The sequence below is a fragment of the Oncorhynchus mykiss genome, chromosome 8, assembly GCF_057628025.1.
Source record: "Oncorhynchus mykiss isolate SJ-2025 chromosome 8, ASM5762802v1, whole genome shotgun sequence".
Taxonomy (NCBI): Eukaryota; Metazoa; Chordata; class Actinopteri; order Salmoniformes; family Salmonidae; genus Oncorhynchus; species Oncorhynchus mykiss.
Window position 1 is genome coordinate 61,400,896 of NC_143029.1, and position 19,206 is coordinate 61,420,101.

Genomic DNA, 19,206 nt, shown 5'->3' on the forward strand with positions numbered 1-19,206 from the left:
CAAACTAAGGTAGCATTCATTAAAGGCTAATCACTTTTTCTGGTGCTCCTATTCTGTTTGGTGGTGCAAACTTTTAAAAGTTGGGAGCACCAGTGCTACCAATGAAAACGTGAATAGTCTAGTTCAATCTAGCCCATTGTATTGACTGTCAATACATTAGTAGCCTTGAGTGAATGAGAGCAACAGTTCAATCCAGAGCCAGTCAGGTAAATAATAGCTGTTAGTCAATGAACTGTGGACCTACTTTGGAGGTCAAATTCAGATGTATCCAAACGTTCTATTTAGTTTTCTGTAAAATATTGCCATAGAGCTTGCCAGCGTGTAGTCCTAAAACCCTGGAAATAAGTTTTGTTCTATAAGATAATAGCAGTCAGTTAACATGATCCTTATGAATCCTGTATGTGGTTTTTGGACTCCCGAGTAGCGCAGCGGTATATAAGGCACTGCATCTTTAGCGTCCCCACCCCTCTCCCCCCGCACAGTTGTGAGCTATATGTATATATATTTATTTTTACACAACAAACTTATGTCGGGAAAAGAAAAAGGTGAGACTAATCTACACCAGTTCTGATGAAAACCTTAGGGCACATAGCCTTGGGGGATGCCTTACTCCACCACTCCCTCCTTCCTTCATTGCTTGCCTCTTCCAGCAATCCATGTTTTTTTATGGACAGAAAAGAGCAGAAGTTCTGAGCTGTCGGTCAGGTCCATTGTCTATTGTGGCGTCACAACAGACACCCTAGTTCGTGTCCAGGCTGTTTCACAATCGGCCGTGATTGGGAGTCCCACAATTGGCCCAGTGTCGTCCGGGCTTGGCCGTCCATTGTAAATACGAATGTGTTCTTAACTGGCTTGCCTAGTTAATTAAAGGTTACACATTCAATTCTTCAAAATTCACAAAAAGTGACGTTAGGCGATTATCTCATAATACGAAACATAAGCCTGTGTTCTCAAACCTTATTTTCGGCGTTTATCCAAATACCCTACAAAAACGCCATTAATTTCCCCCATAGGCTTTGTCCAACGAATGGCGGAGTCAGTGCCTGTAAAAATACGCCATTACCAATTCGCTATATAAATAGTAACTTACATTTCCAATGCAGTGTTTTCTTCTCCTTTACAACCACTAGATGGCACATTTGGGTAATATCTAAATACTGTACGTAACAGGTTAGGCCTCCAAAATATGAACAAAATATACATGTCAAACTATTTAGTGTGTAACGTTACTGTGCATATGGGATGGATGAGATAATTACAGAATGCTTGGTCTACTCTTTAAACGTATTTTTCACTTTGTCAGTAACCTATTGATTTTGATATACGGTATCAAAAAGGTTAAATATAAGTTAATTATAACATGTTTTTACGAGTCGTGCAGTACATTGCTGTCTAGAGTCATACAATTGTAGAGAAATTATATTTGTTGTCCTCAATCTACAGTAATGTGTAAAGCTCCTCCCATGTGTAGTTTTTTCCCCTGTGGTGTTCAGTTGGAGAGGACGAGCGCTTGGTCGACATTTTAGCACTGCATCATCAAGACTGACGTGGGGAATACGTGGGCAGAGGGTCGAGCCATCCACTCCTACCATAATTAGTGACGAGTCTGACTACGTAAAACTTTGGTAAGTTATTACACGGTAGACTAGTCGTGGGACTCGTTCTGAAGAAAAAAAGTAGAGCCAACAAAACAGAAAGATCACCGTTTACAATGACGCATGGACAAACTTCCAATTTGTCAGTTGAATCTACAGGCTAATGACAATGTTAGCTAAAGCTAGTTGCTAGCTCTGGTTACGTGGACAATCTCCTTCCTGTGTGTTAGCCAGCTGAACTACTTTATGCATTGACACGAATGGAACAGTTTGCTCGCTTGCTAACTAACGTTAAACTGGCATAGACAGAGTGAATTGGCTTGCCAGCCAGCGTCCGTATTACTTTAAGAAAAACTATAAGCTGTCTGCTACTAGCTAACGTTAGTTACGTGAGAAATAACGTTTGCTATCCACATTTCATGCTTTTCGGTGTTACATCGCAGTTTCTCTTGAGCGTTTGTCTTCAGCTGCATAAATTACGCTACTTCGCGTTCAATTTTTTGGAAAGGTAACGTTAGTAAAGCCAGCTTACGAAAAAAAAATACCCTGTTAATAAATGTACCCAAAGTATATCTGGTTTAGGTGCTGAATATGGCTACAGATGTTATAAGCTAGCTCGCTACAAATGAACAATTTCAGAGTGACAGCTTCGAAACTCTGGACCCTCCCCTTTTGTATTCAGACAGGCATGCGGCTGTCTTTGCTACATGGGAGTTTTTCCGGGGGGCACAGCTCTGACTGGGGAAAATCTTTTGGAACGGTTATCCAACTCGGAATTCCAACTCAGAAACCCTGGTTTCTTTATAGCGCTCCGACCTGAAGATCACCGACTTCATGTTTTAGAACTCGTTTTTCCCCCCGGAGGTCCCAGTTGACCTGAAAGCACCATAAAAAATGGAAAACATGAACCAAGCAAACGCAACAATCACGTTTAACACAATGTTTAATTGAATATATTAATTTGAATTAAATCAAACGTTTATGTGTTTCATGTAATGCATTGTCACTGAAGGGGTTTGTTCTGTAGTGACAGTAGGCCACTTGTAACTTAATCAAAAGCCCTCGAATTGATTGCATTTGTTCTCCAACATGCAAAGACACTAGGCATTCCTTGTGTTTCTTTAAAGTGTGTATCCCAGTTTAATCAATATGTTTACAGCACAGGAGGACCCTAACACAATACTTTAACTAATGGCCTCCCAAGTGGCGTAGCGATCTAATGTACTGCATCTCAGTGCAAGAGGCGTCACTACAGACCCTTGTTCAAATCCAGGCTGTATCACAACTGGCTGTGATTGGGAGTCCCATAGGGCGGTGCGCAATTGACCCAGCGTCGTCTGGGTTAGGTTTTGACCGGGGTAGGCCGTCATTGTAAATACAAATTTGTTCTTAACTGATTTGCCTAGTTAAATAAAACAAATGTGCTAACAGTTCTGTTACATATTCTTATGCATTCCTTTACACTTGTGTGTATAAGGTAGTTGTTGTGAAATTGTTAGATTACTTGTTAGATATTACTGCATGGTCGGAACTAGAAGCACAAGCATTTTGCTACACTCGCATTAACATCTGCTAACCATGTGTATGTGACCAATAAAATTTGATTTGATTTTGATGGCAAGCCAATCAACCAGCACAGTTTTTGAGTAATCAGGCAGTTGTTCTGTACAAATGACAACATGAATTGCTTTAATCTAATGATATAATATTGAAATAGTCTTAGACTTGCATTTCCCAAAGGGAGCATCATTTGTTCTTATATAATCATCTATTAGGGTGGCTTTTTGTGCACTTTTCAGCAGCCATGGCATCACCCAGGTGGGTGCTACATGTTTTGGCAATGTTCCAAACCAACTCATTACAGAATTCCATTCTTAATGTCACTGCGCAAGTGAAAAGTGATTAGTGCTTTTTTTTGGTTTTTATTTATTTATTTATTTTTATGTGGATTGAATGCTGAATAAAACTAATTAATAAAAGTCCCATGATGGGAAAGGGGGATACCTAGTCAGTTGTACAACTGAAATGTGTCTTCCGTATTTAACCCGATCTCTCTGAATCAGAGAGGCGCGGGGGGCTGCCTTCATCAACATCCACTTCTTTGGCGCCCGGGGAACAGGGGGTAACTGAGTTGCTAAGAGGCAGAACGACAGATTTTTACCTTGTCAGCTCGGGGATTCGATCCAACGACCTTTGTAGTGACTGTCCATTACTGCTGATCACTTATTAACCATTTTAATCACTTTACTTTAATAAAATGTTTCAGTTGTGTATATCACATTTGTTTTATTTCATTCCAAGTCATCATCTCTATAGAGCTGCTGCCTATGATGTTTGACAAAATCACCGTTTTAGTAGTTCTTCAAAGTAAATGAGGCATACTTTTATGACTGCTGAATACCAACTATCAATCACTTAGATCATGTATTTTTAAGGTAAAGATACCTCGCGAAGCAACTTATTTCTATCCCTCTTGATCGCACATTCTCTCTCCCTGTCTGCTCCACAGACTGGACAAGTAGGTGGGCGAACAATGGATTATGGTCATTGTAGTTAATTACCACGTTTTCTGCGCTCAACTATTTAGAATATTGGTCTGTTGGAAACTGCAACTCTGTACTACATCGCACAGTTCAGGCTTGATCTGATTATCTCTAAAGAAACTGCACCGAGAGCACAGATTTTTTTTTAAATGGAATTTAAGTAATTGAACCTACGTTGCTCAATTAGTTGTTTAAAAACAAAAAAATAACCAACATTTTGGTTAATTGCTCAGTAATACCCTACACATTTTTGTTGTAGTTTAATAGATCTTTTTCATTGAAATATGGATTCATGGCACAGTGGAATTTTTTATTGAGTGCAGACACAATTTAGAATGAGATTTTGATGTAATATGAGTTGGTGTGGAGTGTTTTCTTAATATGCTTTATAGTCAATTCCAAGTGATCACTCAGAAAAATGTGACAACCAATTTCCTTTGTAATGATACAAAACATAAAAAATATAAATTAATCAACTACAAGCTACAGGAAGAGTGAAAATAAGGATACATGAAAAAATTGTGAACTTCCCCTTCAATTGTGCTCAATTTCCTGACATATCCAGTCCGATGACCATGGACACAGCGGTTGCGTCATCACAGCAGGATGGAAGTGTTGATTACTCTCTGTCTGATGAAGAACCAAGTCAGAGCGAATCCAACTCACCAACTGCTGTACTTACTCAGGTAGCACCTTTTGTGTAGTGTGTGTTGTGGCCATTATCACTCATCACTCTTATATTCAGAGATGCATCAGGGTCTAAAGCCTGGTCCCAGTTATGTTGGTGCTCTTGCTAACTCCATTTCTCATTGTCAAGCCAAACACAACAATAAATGACAAGGAGTTGGCATGATGGCACAAACAAGCTAATTTAGAAACACTGATGCTGGAGCATCCTTTTCTCAAATATTGTTAATAGGTAGTAAAACAATTGAACGTCTCTTGTTTTTCTCCAGGTTTCCGGAACAGGAGACTCCGCTGGCATGACAGTGGTGCAGTTACCTGTTGAGCAGACAGTTCAGGTCCAGGCTGTTATCCAGGCTCCTCAGGCCTCTGTCATCCAGTCACCACAGATGCAGACTGTACAGGTAGCTACTAGAGCTCCATCCCTTCCTTATACCCTCAGGTTGGGTCCCAACTTGCATCTCCTTCCCTATAGTTCACTACTTTTGTCATTGGGGATGCAGCCTCAAGGGTCACTCGTCTTGGCTCAATACAGTAATTCAGTAGTTCGTTTTTTTCCCCATAGAACAATTCCAGAATGGTTTTAGGGACTTGTAGCTGTAGTTTGTTAACCTGAGTGCCAGTCTGTCCCATCATGCCAAATTCTTGTCACTCTTTGTCATGTCGTTGATAATGACAGCAATGGAGTTAGGAAGAGCACAGACATATCTGGGGCCAGGCTAGTAGTTTCTGATGTTGTGTATCAGTGATGCCAAGGATGTAACAAAGGGTAACTTCACATCTACAGGTGTGGGTGTTCTGGCTCTAATGCAGCAATTTCTCTTAATTGGCCTTGTCTGAGAAATGGAATCTGTCATTTAAGCTAATCAGTTTGACCTTCATGCACCGGATGTTGTATTGTGTCTGGCAGTCTCTTAGAAAACACGCTGTCTGCTTGCATTCGACAAATCAGCACGTCACGCTCATTTTCCTTTTTTTTCTCTAAATCACACTCCCCAACAAAGAATGAGTCACAAATGGCACTCTATTCCCTATAGTGCACTACCTTTGACTAGAGCCATGTGAATAGGGCAATAGGGTGTTATTTGGGACACAACCTGAGATTTATACTGTTTTGGAAAGACTTATGTTTCAGTATTCAGTAAGGTATTTTAAAATGGAGGGAGGTGGCCCTACACAGTGTCTATGCATTACTTTTTTTTGCTCCAGATCACCTCTATAGCTGGGCTTGAAGGTGGGGAGTCGGCAGTCACAGACACACAGAAAAGAAGAGAGATTCTCTCAAGACGCCCATCTTATCGGTAGGCAGACATGAAAACATTGCAAATATAAAAATTGTATGTGTCCCAAAGGACACCTTATTCCCTATATAGCGTATTACTTTTGACCAGATATCTATGGGCCCTGGTTAAAAGTAGGGCACTATAAATGGAACAGGGTGTAAGTTTATATATTTGGGGCAGCACGTAGTGTAGCGGTTAGGAGTGTTGGGCCAAAAGGTCACTGGTTTGAATACCCGATCCGACTAGGTAAAAAAATGTCTGTGCTCTTCAACAAGGCACTTAACCCTAATCCAGAGCGACCTCCAGGAGCAATAAGAGCATCTGCTAAATGACAACATTTTGATATACAGTTCAATCGGAAAGTATTCAGACCGCTTGACCTTTTCCACATTTTGATATGTTACAGCCTTATTATAAAATTGATTAAAAACACAAAATATCCTCAATCTACTCACAATACCCCATAATGACAAAGTAAAAACATATTTTAACAAATTTGAAAAAATATAATATTACATTTAAATAAGTATTCAGAACCTTTACTCAGTACTTTGATGAAGCACCTTTGGCAGCAATTACAGCCTAGAGTCTGAGTTTCACTATGATGATACATGCTTGGTACACCTGTATTTGGGGTTTCTCCCATTCCCCTCTGTCAGGTTGGATGAGGAGCATCGCTGCACAGCTATTTTCAGGTCTCTCCAGAGATGTTTGATTGGGTTCAAGTCTAGGCTCTGGCTGGGCCACTCAAGGAAGCCACTCCTGCGTTGTCTTGGCTGCGTTGTCTTGGCTGTGTGCTTCCTGTTGGAAGGTGAACCTTCGCCCCATTTTGAAGTCCTGAGCGCTCTGGAGCAGGATCTCTCTGTACTTTGCTCCGTTCATCTTTGCCTCGATCCTGACTAGTCTCCCAGTCCATGCCAATGAAAGAAATCCCCACAGTGTGATGCACCATTCTTCACCGTGTGGATGGTGCTAGGTTTCCTCCAGACGTGACACTCGGCATTCATGCCAAAGTGTTGAATTTTGGTTTAATCAGACCAGAGAATCTCATGGTCTGAGAGACTTTAGGTGCCGTTTGGCAAACTCCAAGCAGTCTGTCATGTGCCTTTTAGTGAGGAGTGGCTTCCGTCTGGCCACTCTACCATATAGGCCTGATTGGTAGAGTGCTGCAGAGATTGTTGTCCTTCTGGAAAGGTTCTCCCGTCTCCACAAAGGAACTCTAGAGCGCTGTCAGAGTGACCATCAGATTCTTGGACACATCCCTGACCAAGGCCTCCCCCGATTGCTCAGTTTGGCCGGGCAGCCAGTCTTGGTGGTTCCAAACTTGTTGGAGGCCACTGTGTTCTTGGGGACCTTCAATGCTGCAGACATGTTTTGGTACCCTTCCCCAGCCTCAACACAATCCTGTCTCTGAGCTTGGTTTTTGCTCTGACATGCACTGTCAACTGTGGGACCTTATATAGACAGATGTGTGCCTTTCTTAATCATGTCCAAACAATTTTTTTTTTTTTTTTAACTAGTCAGTTAAGAACAAACTCTTATTTACAATGATGGCCTACCCCGGCCAAACGCGCACCGCACTATGGGACTCCCAATCACATCCTGGATTCAAACCAGGGACTGTAGTGACTCCTCTTGAACTTAGATGCAGTGCCTTAGACCGCTGCGCCATTCGGGAGCCACAGGTGGACTCCAAGTTGTAGAAATATCTCAAGGATGATCAATGGAAACAGGATGCACCTGAGCTCAATAGCAAAGGGTTATGTAAATAAGGTATTTCTGTTTTTATTTTGAATACTTTTGCAAACATTTCTAAAGGCGTGTTTTCACTTTCATTATGGGGTATTGTGTGTATATTGCTGAGGATTTTTATTAAGGGAATCAATTTTAGAATAAGGCTGTAATGTAACAAAATGTGGAGAAAGTCTAGGGGTCTGAATACTTTCCAAAGGCACTGTATAACCATTGACATTTCAAAGCAATCCAAGCAGAGTAGTTTATTACGTGCTTTCCTCTTTCCTTCAGAAAAATCCTCAATGAACTATCAACGGATTCCTCCTCAATTCCAAGAATTGAGGAGGAGAACCCTGAAGATGAGGTTCCACCCTCCAGTGTCTCTTCAGTTCAAGTTCCAACTTCAATCTATCAGACCAGCTGTGGCCAATACAGTGAGTTTCATTAGGCTCTGGTCAAAAGTGGTGCACTATACAAGGAATAGGTTGCCATAGTTGGTACGCAACTATGGTGTAAATGTTGACGTGCACTCACTATTGTGACATTAAGTTCTATATCCACTTTGTGTTATTGTGTAAGAGATCTTAAACTAAGGATTCATTGTGGAGGCTAAATTCATGCATCAATAAGCCAGTCACCCAACCTTACCATCCATAAAGTACAGTACTTTTTTATATTTGAAGAAAACATCTAATCTAATAGATCGAAAGGTGCTGCTTAGAAACGGCTGATAACAGTAATGAGCTATTTGTCGCAGTGGTCAAAAATGCAGAACTGCATGCGACTTTTGTCCCTCGTTGACAAAATAAACTCCCACACCCTTTTACTTCTGCACATTGATTATTCATGTTTTGGTACCTTCTTTAGATTCACACTAACATCCACATATACCTCTGAGTAACCCTTCTAAAAACGCGTGTCCCTCCTCAGTTGCCATCACCCAGGGGGGAGCCATCCAGATAGCCAGCCCAGGCAGTGAGGGCCTCCAGGGTGTACAGTCGCTGGCCATGTCCAACTCTGGTACCCAGATCCTGCAGTACGCAGCCCAGGCAGGGGACTCTGGACAGCAGTTATTCTCTGTGCAAGGTGGCCAGATGGTGATACAAGGTAAGAACTGAACTGAACCCTTTACACTCGTGGGAATTGTCTTATGTGGATACGTCTAAATTAAACTGTTTCTTACAGAGGAAATATGAAAAGCATATACATACGCATGGTCGCAATTGAAAGGGAACAATTTGGAGATTATGGGAAAATTATGAGACCAAAGTTGAGGACACAACAGTTCACCTGACACAAGACTGAATCCAAACACTACAATGTTGATTTTATGTGCATTTTACGTTTACTGTACTTTTCACCATATTTGTTGATAACGAAATCTGAAAATACTGTGGATACATTCAGTAACATGATAAGAATATTCCTGGAACATGTGGGGTAGGTGCAAGATAAGGGTTTGAGTGAGAGGACTAACTGGTGTCTCCAAGTGGACACACATCTCTCCAAAGTACACAGTTCCTAAGTAATTTCAATGCACTTTTATGACTCAAAGAAGTCTTCAACACTAAGGTACTTTTTGGAGCTCTTTTAGCTGTGCCGTTGAAGGACTAGAGCAAGCACACTTGTAGTGTTTTTGTTTAGAACACAACCCTGCATCCCCACTATCACACAATTACTGTCGTTGTTTACTCAATCCAAAAACACAATCTGGGTCAGGTAGGAATTATTTAAAATTGTTCTATTGCCAACATGGCTATCTAAATGATCAAATAAATCTTAGTGTTAGGCTTTTACAAGGCAATTCAGAGAAACGGATCGTTATTTTGGTGTGCATAGAAAGGAGTCATGAGTGCCTTCAGGTGTTCCGCAGTGAATTCTCTTCACAACAGGCAAACAGGCTCATTCTGTTCAGAACAACCCAGGGTTTGACGCCATGTCATCTTGTAACTGTACATCAAACATAGTGATCAGGGTAGCCTAGTGGGTGAAAGGATAGCCCTCTAACCACTAGGGTAGCCTAGTGGGCGACAGGATAGCCCTCTAACCACTAGGGTACCCTAGTGGGCGACAGGATAGCCCTCTAACCACTAGGGTAGCCTAGTGGTTAGAGTGTTGCTAGTAACCGAAAGGTTGCAAGTTCAAATCCCCGAGCTGACAAGGTACAAATCTGTTGTCCTGCCCCTGAACAGGCAGTTAACCCACTGTTCCTAGGCCGTCATTGAAAATAATAATTTGTTCTTAACTGACTTTTCTAGTTAAATAAAGGTAAAATAAAAACATGACATGAGTTTTATGATATGGAAATGTGAAATGCACATTTGGAATCACAGTGTTTGGCCTGCTTGTATGACATCAGTGGTATTTATACTAATCCTATATGTCTCCAAAATACATAGAGCCCTTTTCATTTACAGGATTTCCCTCACTCAGACAACCCAAAATCTGCAAAAGTTGCCCCATTAGCAGGAGGGATGGGGGCAACTTCTTGTTGTGTGCGGTGCTCAAGTTCAGAATGGCTTGTCAGTCAAAACCCATACAGCACTGTGAAGCACAGAGCCTGAGCTCTGATGTCATACATAGTTTGTTACTGTACAGCCACTGCGTTTCAATTTGGTTACTAATCAGTGCCCAAATTTGCCTTTTTCAACCTGAACACGGACGGGTATGAGTGTAAAGGGCTACATGAACTCCAAACTCTTTATGTCCCAAATGGCATGCTGTTCCCTAAATCAGGATGTTTTTATTTTATTGTCCAGTGTTGGTGATCACGTGCCCACTGGAGCCGCTTCTTCTTGTTTTTAGCTAATAGGAGTGGAACCCGGTGTGTGGTCGTCTGCTGCAATAGCCCATCCGTGACAAGGACCGACTAGCCCATCCGTGACAAGGACCGACTAGCCCATCCGTGACAAGGACCGACTAGCCCATCCGTGACAAGGACCGACTAGCCCATCCGTGACAAGGACCGACTAGCCCACCCGTGACTCGGACCGACTAGCCCACCCGTGACTCGGACCGACTAGCCTACCCGTGACTCGGACCGACTAGCCCACCCGTGACTCGGACCGACTAGCCCATCCGTGACTCGGACCGACTAGCCCTTCCGTGACTCGGACTGACTAGCCCATTTGCTTTGCTGGTGTTTTCAGTCTTTTATGTCTAGCAACTAAATGTTTTTTTATTAAAATATCAATTAAACAAAAAAATGCTCAGAACTTAGGTGGCCAAATAAAATCACCTGAAAGCCAAATTCGGCCTGATGGCCCCCAGTTTGGGAACACTGCCCTATATAATGCAATACTTTTGACCAGGACCCATGGGTAATAGGGTTCACATTTTGGACGCAGTCTGAACTTTATAACCATCTGGTCTTTCTGTCCTTAGGCTTTCTAGTTATTTCATTAGACTACATTGAAATAGTGTGATTCATTAAGTCATGGGTTTGCATTCATTTAGCAGAAGAACAGAAGAAGGCTCTCTAAGTGGCTGGAGCATGACTAGTTTTTCTCAAAGAAATGTCAAGCATGGTTGGTTGACCCTGTAATGTTACTTACAGTACTATGCAACCAGTGTCATGATTTAACAATAGAGTATACACTACTGATCAAAAGTTTGGGGTCACTTAGAAATGTCCTTGTTCTTGAAAGAAAAGCTAACATTTCTGTCCATTTAAAAGGCCAGCATCCCGGAGTCGCCTCTTCACTTTTGACACTGCGGGTACTATTTAATGAAGCTGCCAGTTGAGAACTTGTCAGGCGTCTGTTTCTCAAACTAGATACTCTAATGTACTTGTCCTCTTGCTCAGTTGTGCACCAGGGCCTCCCATTCCTCTTTTTATTCTGGTTAGATACATTTTGCGCTGTTCTGTGAAGGGAGTAGTACACAGCGTTGTACGAGATCTTCAGTGTCTTGGCAATTTCTCGCATGGAATAGCCTTCATTTCTCAGAACAAGAATAGACTGACGAGTTTCAGAAGAAAGTTATTTGTTTCTGGCCATTTTGAGCCTGTAATCAAACCCACAAATGCTGATGCTCTATATACCCCGTTAGTCTAAAAAGGACAGTTTTATTGCTTCTTTAATTAGCACAACAGTTTTCAGCTGTGCTAACATAATTGCAAAAGGGTTTTCTAATGATCAATTAGCCTTTTTAAAATGATAAACTTGGATTAGCTAACACAATGTGCCATTGGAACACAGGAGTGATGGTTGCTGAAAATAGGCCTCTGTACGCCTATGTAGATATAACATAAAAAATCAGCCGTTTCCAGCTACAATAGTCATTTACAACATTAACAATGTCTGCACTGTATTTCTGATCAATTTGATATTATATTAATGGATGAAAAATGTGCTTTTCTTTCAAAAACAAGGACATTTCTAAGTGACTCCAAACTTTTGAATGGTAGTGTATAGTAATGGTTTTAGATAGTTCATAGAGCATTTAGTTTAGATAGAGCATTGTAATGGTTTCCCTTAAATGTCAGTTTCCCTGTATTTCAATGGTACTTCTTTACAGCTGGACTTATTTTCCAGAGAAACAGATGAAAAACCTTAAATCATATAATCCTAACAAGTAGTAAAAGCCAATCCCCAGTGCTCACATTAGTACTACGACTGCTGTTATTTGGGCACACTAACCTCCTGTTTGATCTCCGTTGCCTAGTTGCGTCATAGGGTCTAAAAATATCCAGCTAGCCCTCCCTGCGTCTTTCCCTCCCTCCCCCCTGCCTCGCTGCATTGTGTTGCTCCACTTTAGCATTTGATCCAGGAGAAGAGCAGGGGGAGGGGCCTAGAGGCAGAATGTCTTATTGACTTCAGCAGGGCCGGTGATGTCATTGTGATGTCAATGTCCCTAATTGTAATTTTGTGCAAAGTTGATGGGTGACCCCTCCATGTAGAGAGCAGGCAGAGCGAGACACACACAGGCAGATAGAAAGACACAGTCTAATAAAGACAGAGAAAGTGTCTGGTTCTGTGGAGCCTGTGCTAGAGTAGAATATATGGCTGTTACTGGAGATGAGACTGAATCAGGTATGGAACTGTCGTTTTTAAGTTTTCCTTTCTAAGTGTTTCTCAGACTTTCATAGAAAATGAAATGTTGCATGCTGGCAGTAATTGAAAATGTATAGCTGCGTTGTTGTACAATTCAGATATCAATCTATCTGCATTGTCTATATTTCGACGGCTAAATACATCATTTTGATACATTTTGTTTTTGGGAGGAATGAATTTAAAGTTGGGTTGGTTAAATGTCTTTACAGAACTTTTAAGCATTGATAAAAACGTGTATGTAGTCTACCAAAGGTTTGCTTGGAGTCTTCAGAGTATTTTCTCAAGATACTGAGTGTTTTTAAGGGAACAGAGGAAACCAATAGCAAACTGCACTGACTGAGGGTTAATAGCTAGCTACCCCAGAGGCACATTGCCCACAGTTCTTTCTGAGACTTGAACACCTTGCAAGAGGACTGTATAATTACCATTCAACATTCCTGTAGTGAAAAGCTAGACATAACTGTTGACCGAACAAGGCGGTAAGTGTTTGGTTTGCTTGCTCAATCCGCCGGTACCGGTCTGCCTGCCCCCTGAAATGCTCAAACAGAATGCTTCTCTGGATCAGCGAGGGTGAGGGGTGGTGGATGTGTGTTGACGTCAATCCGGTTTCCTGGAAGCAGATCTGGGCAGGGAAATGAAAATGTGTCGAGTGAGACCCAGATTGACGTCAGCAGGGAGTCATGCTGTGATTAGGCTACAGACAGAACAGAGCCCTCTGAGAGCAGTGAGCACAGCGTAGGCGATGCCAGTTTTAGTAATCCACTCAGATGACGACAGAGAGAGAAGAGCTCAGCCTGGTGTAGCCCCTCACATCTGCAGGCTGATGCTTGCTCACTTATGCGTTAAAACACTAGTGCAGTGGTAGCATTTGGGCTTTTATCAAGTCATAAATGTTACCAATTTTGTTTTGTGAAAGCATAGTTGTTTTGTATAAGTGGTTTGTTCTTGCCATATAGGTTCCTTCAGAAAGTATTCATACCCCTTGATTTATTCCACGTTGTTATACAGCCTGAATTCAAAATTGATTAAAAAAAAAATCTTACCAATCTACACACAATATCCAATGACAAAGTGAAAATATGTTTTTAGACATTTTTACAAATGTATTGAAAATGAAATACTGAAATGTCTCATTTACATAAGTATTCACACGCCTAAGTTAGTACATGTTAGAATCACCTTATTCTTTAAACAATTCTTCAAGCTCTGTCAAGTTGTTTGTTGATTTTTTTGCAGATGATAATCCAAATTTAAAACTGTAATTAGGCATATCAGGAACATTCAATGTAGTCTTGGTAAACATCTCCATTGTTTTAGGTTATTGTCCTGCTGAAAGGTTAATTTGTCTCCCAGTGTCTGTTGGAAAGCAAACTGAACAAGGTTTTCCTCTAGGATTTTTCCTGTGCTTAGCTCTATTCTGTGTCTCTTTATCCTCCAAAAATCCCTAATCTATGACAACACCCATAACATGATGCAGCCACCTCCATGCTTGAAAATATGAAGAGTGGTACTCTGTGTGTGTTGTGTTGGATCTGCCCCAAACATAACACTTTATTCAGGTCAAAGTTCATTTCTTTGCCACATTTTTTGCAGTTTTACTTTAGTGCCTTGCAAACAGGATTATTGTTTTGGAATATTTTTATTCTGTACAGGTTTCCTTCTTTTCATTCTTCACTCTGTCATTTAGGTTAGTATTGTGGAGTAACTAGAATGTTGTTAATCCATCCTCAGTTTTCACATATCAGCCATTAAACTGTGTAACTGTTTTAAAGTCACCATAGGCCTCATGCTGAAATCCCTGAGTGGTTTCCTTCCTCTCCTGCAACTGAATTAGAAAGGACACCTGTCTCTTTGTAGTGACTGGGTGTATTGGTACACCATCCAAAGTGTAATTAATAACTTCACCATGCTCAAAGGGATATTCGATGTCTGCTTTTTGCTATTTTTACCCATCTCCCAATAGATGCCGTTCTTTGCGAGGCATTGGAAAAACCTCCCTGGTCTTTGTGGTTGAATCTGTTTGAAATTCACTGCTCGACTGAGGGACCTTACAAATATCTGTATGTGGAGTACAGAGATGGGGTAGTCATTCAAATATCATGTTAAACACTATTATTGTACACAGAGTGAGTCCATGCAACTTATGTGACTTGTTAAGAACATTTTTACGCCTGAACTTATTTCGTTTTGCCATAACAAAGGGGTTGAATACTTATTGACTCAAGATAATTTCAGCTTTTAGTTTAAAAAAATTATTTAAAAAAAAATCTTGCCCTTTTTCTCCCCAATTTCGTGATACCCAATTGGTAGTTAGTCTTGTCCCTTCGCTGCAACCCCTACGGACTTGGGAGGAGCAAAGGTTGTCCTCCAAGCCATGCGTCCTCCGAAACACGACCCTGCCAAGCCACACTGCTTCTTGAAACACTGCTTGCTTAACTCGGAGGAAACACCGACCGAAGTCAGCTTGCAGGTGCCCGGCCCGCTACAGGGAGTCGCTAGAGCGCGATGGGACAAGGAAATCTTGGCCGGCCAAACATTCCCTTTACCCAGACAACACTGGGCCAATTGTGCACCGCCTCATGGGTCTCCCAGTCACAGCAGGCTGTGGCACAGCCTGGGATCAAACCCGGGTCTGTGGTGACACCTCAAGCACTGCGATGCATTTGTAAATATGAAAACATAATTACACTTTGACATTATGGGGTATTATGTGTAGGCCAGTGACACAAAATCTAAATTTAATCAATTTTAAATTGGGTTGTAACACAAAATGTGGAAAAAGTCAAGGGTTGTGAATACTTTCTGAAGGCACTGTAAGCATGATGATAGTTTGTGACAAACATCTTTAGTTTTTTCTCTCCTGTAGTTACGTTGCAGTTACTATTAGAAGAGATTAGAATGGTATTTATCAAAATACCAGCGATCGGATGAGAATCTCAATTTCTACACCAAGGAGCACATTGGAAATAAGTGTATTTTACGCTTTTATGTGTCATCCTCAGATTTAAAATATATATGTATTTTGTATGTATTTAAAAAAATGTGTCAAAAGTACAGTACCAGTCAAGAGACACCTACTCATTCCAGGGCATATTTGGTTCAGGGGCGGCAGCACTACCACTAGACTACCCCTTGGCAACTCTTGGATTTCTTTGTACTTTGAAATAGTTTTTAAATTAATCATCACCAAATAATGTAGGCTGCTATCAGTGAGGCTGTCTCTTCTTTCACTTTTGATGGCAGTTATCCACCCAGTAACCAGATAATGACAATTGTATTCACATAATTGTAGTAATTAATCCCCCCCACCATCGCCTATAAAGCCAATATCCTCTCTATTCTTTAATGGCAATGTGCACGTTGATAATCTGACAAAGACAAGAACACTGGTTACATAAAAAACCTCTGAACAAGCAGCTTATGACAACCAATCAGTGAAATGGTTTTTAATTGAGTTAGGCCTACTGTGTTGGGCAAGGTGATTGTCTCTCAATCCTGGTTGTTGGTGTTAAGTCACAGGCCATTGGTTAATCTTTTTACAGAGGGGTCAAAGGTGAGGGTTCCTGGCTCTCCTCATGGATCACGCTCTGAATGCATCCCAAATGGCACCATATTCCCTTTATAGTGCACTACTTTTGACCAGGGCCCAGAGGGAATAGGGTGCCATTTGAGATGAATTCTCACACTCTCCCAATACAGATTTGACAGAACTACTCAGAACTACTCCCTAATTTGGCAGCTGTGCTGTGATCTTAAATCTGTCTGTAGAAAAATGACCATTTTAAATTAGGTTTGTTTTGCTTAGTTAATTTGTGTCTGTTGGAATCCTGGATTGTCTGGTCATTTTAATAGAAAGAGTGGTCAGTTGTTTTTTTTGCCGTTAAAAGGATTCCCATCTACTTTATTTGTATTTTGTGTTCGTCTAATTTACAGTTGCTTATCCTGTAAATAGATAGATGAGTAATCTTTGTGATTTGAAGGATTGAGTTAAAAAATACAGTACTTGATTTTCACCCAGCAAGCTAAGTACAGGTGGTCATTACAAGTGAGAATTTGTATTCCGATGTCCTGTCTGTCTCTCTGTGCAAGTGAATTACTATCAAAACGTTCTGTCTGTGTTTTCTAGCTGCCACTGGAGATATGCCAGCGTACCAGCTGCGTTCGCCCACTTCGGGCCTACCCCAGGGCCTGGTGATGGCTGCGTCCCCAGGCTCCCTGTCCATGCACAGCCCCCCGGTGCACACTGAGGAGGTCACACGCAAGAGGGAGGTCCGCCTCATGAAGAACAGGTGAGACGGACGCAGTTGGCGTCCCAAATGGCACCCTATTCCCTTTACATTTGACCAGAGGCCCTGATCAAAAGTAGTACACAAAAGAGAGTAGGGTGCCTTTTGGGACACAGACACACATTTTACTTGAATTTCTCTGAATTTGGCTAACAACTGAGAAAGAGGAATAGATTTCAAAATCATTCATACTCATCTTTCGGTTTCCTCCCTTTCCTGTAGATTTTTAAAGCACCCTTTTGATAATTGGTTAGCAATAAAGGTTGAGTGGATGTTATGTGAATCGTTTGAGGTGTATTTGTTCACTTTTGATTGGGGCTGAGTGCTGGAATTTCTCCCACTGACCATCTCTTTTCCCCTGTCTTCTCTAGGGAGGCTGCACGGGAGTGCCGGAGGAAAAAGAAAGAGTATGTCCGGTGTTTGGAGAACCGTGTGGGCGTGCTGGAAAACCAAAACAAGACCCTCATCGAGGAACTCCGAGCATTAAAGGACATTTACTGCCACAAGAACGAGTAGCTCAGTAGCTGTACTCAGCCTTGTGCCAGGAGAGAGAGATCCTACTAAAATGGCTCATATAGTTCCGTTTACAGACTGACTGATCTAAAAGACTGGAACAAAAACTACTTTCACTGTCTACTCCGCTTTTTCAGGCCCAGTCACTTTGATACTGCATCAGAGGTTGTCAGGCGGCCATAGGCTTGTGCTCTCCGGGCACAAGTCAAGTCTTGCTCTGGCCCAAGGCCCCTGTCTGTCCTCACTCATGCGCTTGCAAGTGAATACACAAGTGTCGCCCAGCCGCGTTTTGCTTTTGCTATTTTCAGTGAGGCAACCAATGAGAAGCCAGCCTGCAGAGGAAAAAGGAAGTACATGTGCTTCCTGAAGGCACAACGCTCACCACCACTGACTCACCACAGTGGAGAAGCAAAAGCTAAAGACCTGCGTTAGAGCCTCATTATCAGCCAGCAAGTTTGTGCAAGCAGACTCACCAGCAAGCCAACCTACCTTAGCCTAAGTGCCAGTCTGTTTATGCTATCATGCCAACTCCTTGTTACTTATTGTCATGTTTGGCTTGACAATGAAACCAATCAAGTTGGCAAGAGCACCAATAGATCTAGGACCAGGCTAAACCTACCCATCTTTACTTTTCATTGCTAGCTAGAGTTGTTCTTATATTACTATATTTCTATTCTCATCTTGGCTGTTGTCAACATTCCTTTGTGAAATGAGATTAACCTCTTCTTTCAGGACGAAGTGTGACGAGTAAATACACTTTCTACATCATTGGAAGTTTTGGAATGCTGTATTTGGCCATTTGAGTCCATTCAAAAATGTTTATGACTTAAAGGTCCAATGCAACCGTTTTTATCTCCATAGCAACTAATTCCTGGGCTACAATAAAGTACCTTACTGTGATTGTTTTCAATTAAAGTGGTCAAAAATAAACCAACATTTGCTTCTTAGCAAAGAGCTATTTCTCAAGCAAGAAATTAGCTTGGGCTGTCTGGGAGTGGTCTGAGCTGTTATTGGCAGAGAGGTTTGGAAGAGAGGTTTCTTACAGGTCCATTAACTAATTTACCACCAGGAAGACCAAAACACCATCCCACAAAAACAGGCTGAAATTTCAGATGGTTTTTTCAAACAGCTCTTCCACTAAAAGGGCATTATTGTCATTTAGAAAATGACAATTTCACAGCATTATTCCAACCTCATAGTTTTGAAATTATTTTAAAACATAGGCAAATCTCGTTTTTGACCGCACTGGGCCTTTTAATGTGTTACTTGAATTAATGTGTAAGACCCAGTGTCGAGGATGTATCTAACATGCTGACCAAACCGCGCTTGTGCGGTCAAAAAGCATTAAACATTTTATGGCAATTTAGCTAGCTAACTTTCTGTTGCTAGCTTATTTGTTCTGGGATATAAACATTGGGTTGATATTTTACCTGAAATGCTGAATGTCCTCTTTACCTGAAAGGTCCTCTACCAAATTTGTTTCTCCTCATCTCTCCTCCTTCCTTCAGGCTTCT

The 19,206-nt window shown here is 41.4% G+C and overlaps 1 protein-coding gene across 3 annotated transcripts; it reads left to right on the top strand.

Moving 5' to 3' along the window:
* Positions 1–1,469: 1,469 nt before the first annotated feature.
* Positions 1,470–18,622, top strand: LOC110530248 (cAMP-responsive element modulator). 3 transcript variants are annotated; one of them, XM_021613150.3, is made up of 8 exons: positions 1,470–1,625; positions 4,704–4,824; positions 5,095–5,226; positions 6,032–6,123; positions 8,131–8,273; positions 8,770–8,946; positions 17,020–17,182; positions 17,551–18,622. In XM_021613150.3, exons 2-8 carry the CDS (start codon positions 4,708–4,710, stop codon positions 17,693–17,695), a joined length of 969 nt encoding a protein of 322 aa, XP_021468825.1. In that variant the 5' UTR covers positions 1,470–1,625; positions 4,704–4,707; the 3' UTR covers positions 17,696–18,622. The 3 variants fall into 3 exon arrangements, with proteins under 3 accessions (XP_021468825.1, XP_021468826.1, XP_021468827.1); XM_021613151.3 differs by lacking the exon at positions 4,704–4,824 and having other exon boundaries at positions 1,483–1,625; XM_021613152.3 differs by lacking the exons at positions 1,470–1,625; positions 4,704–4,824; positions 5,095–5,226; ... (1 more) ...; positions 8,131–8,273; positions 8,770–8,946 and adding an exon at positions 12,596–12,872.
* Positions 18,623–19,206: the final 584 nt, after the last annotated feature.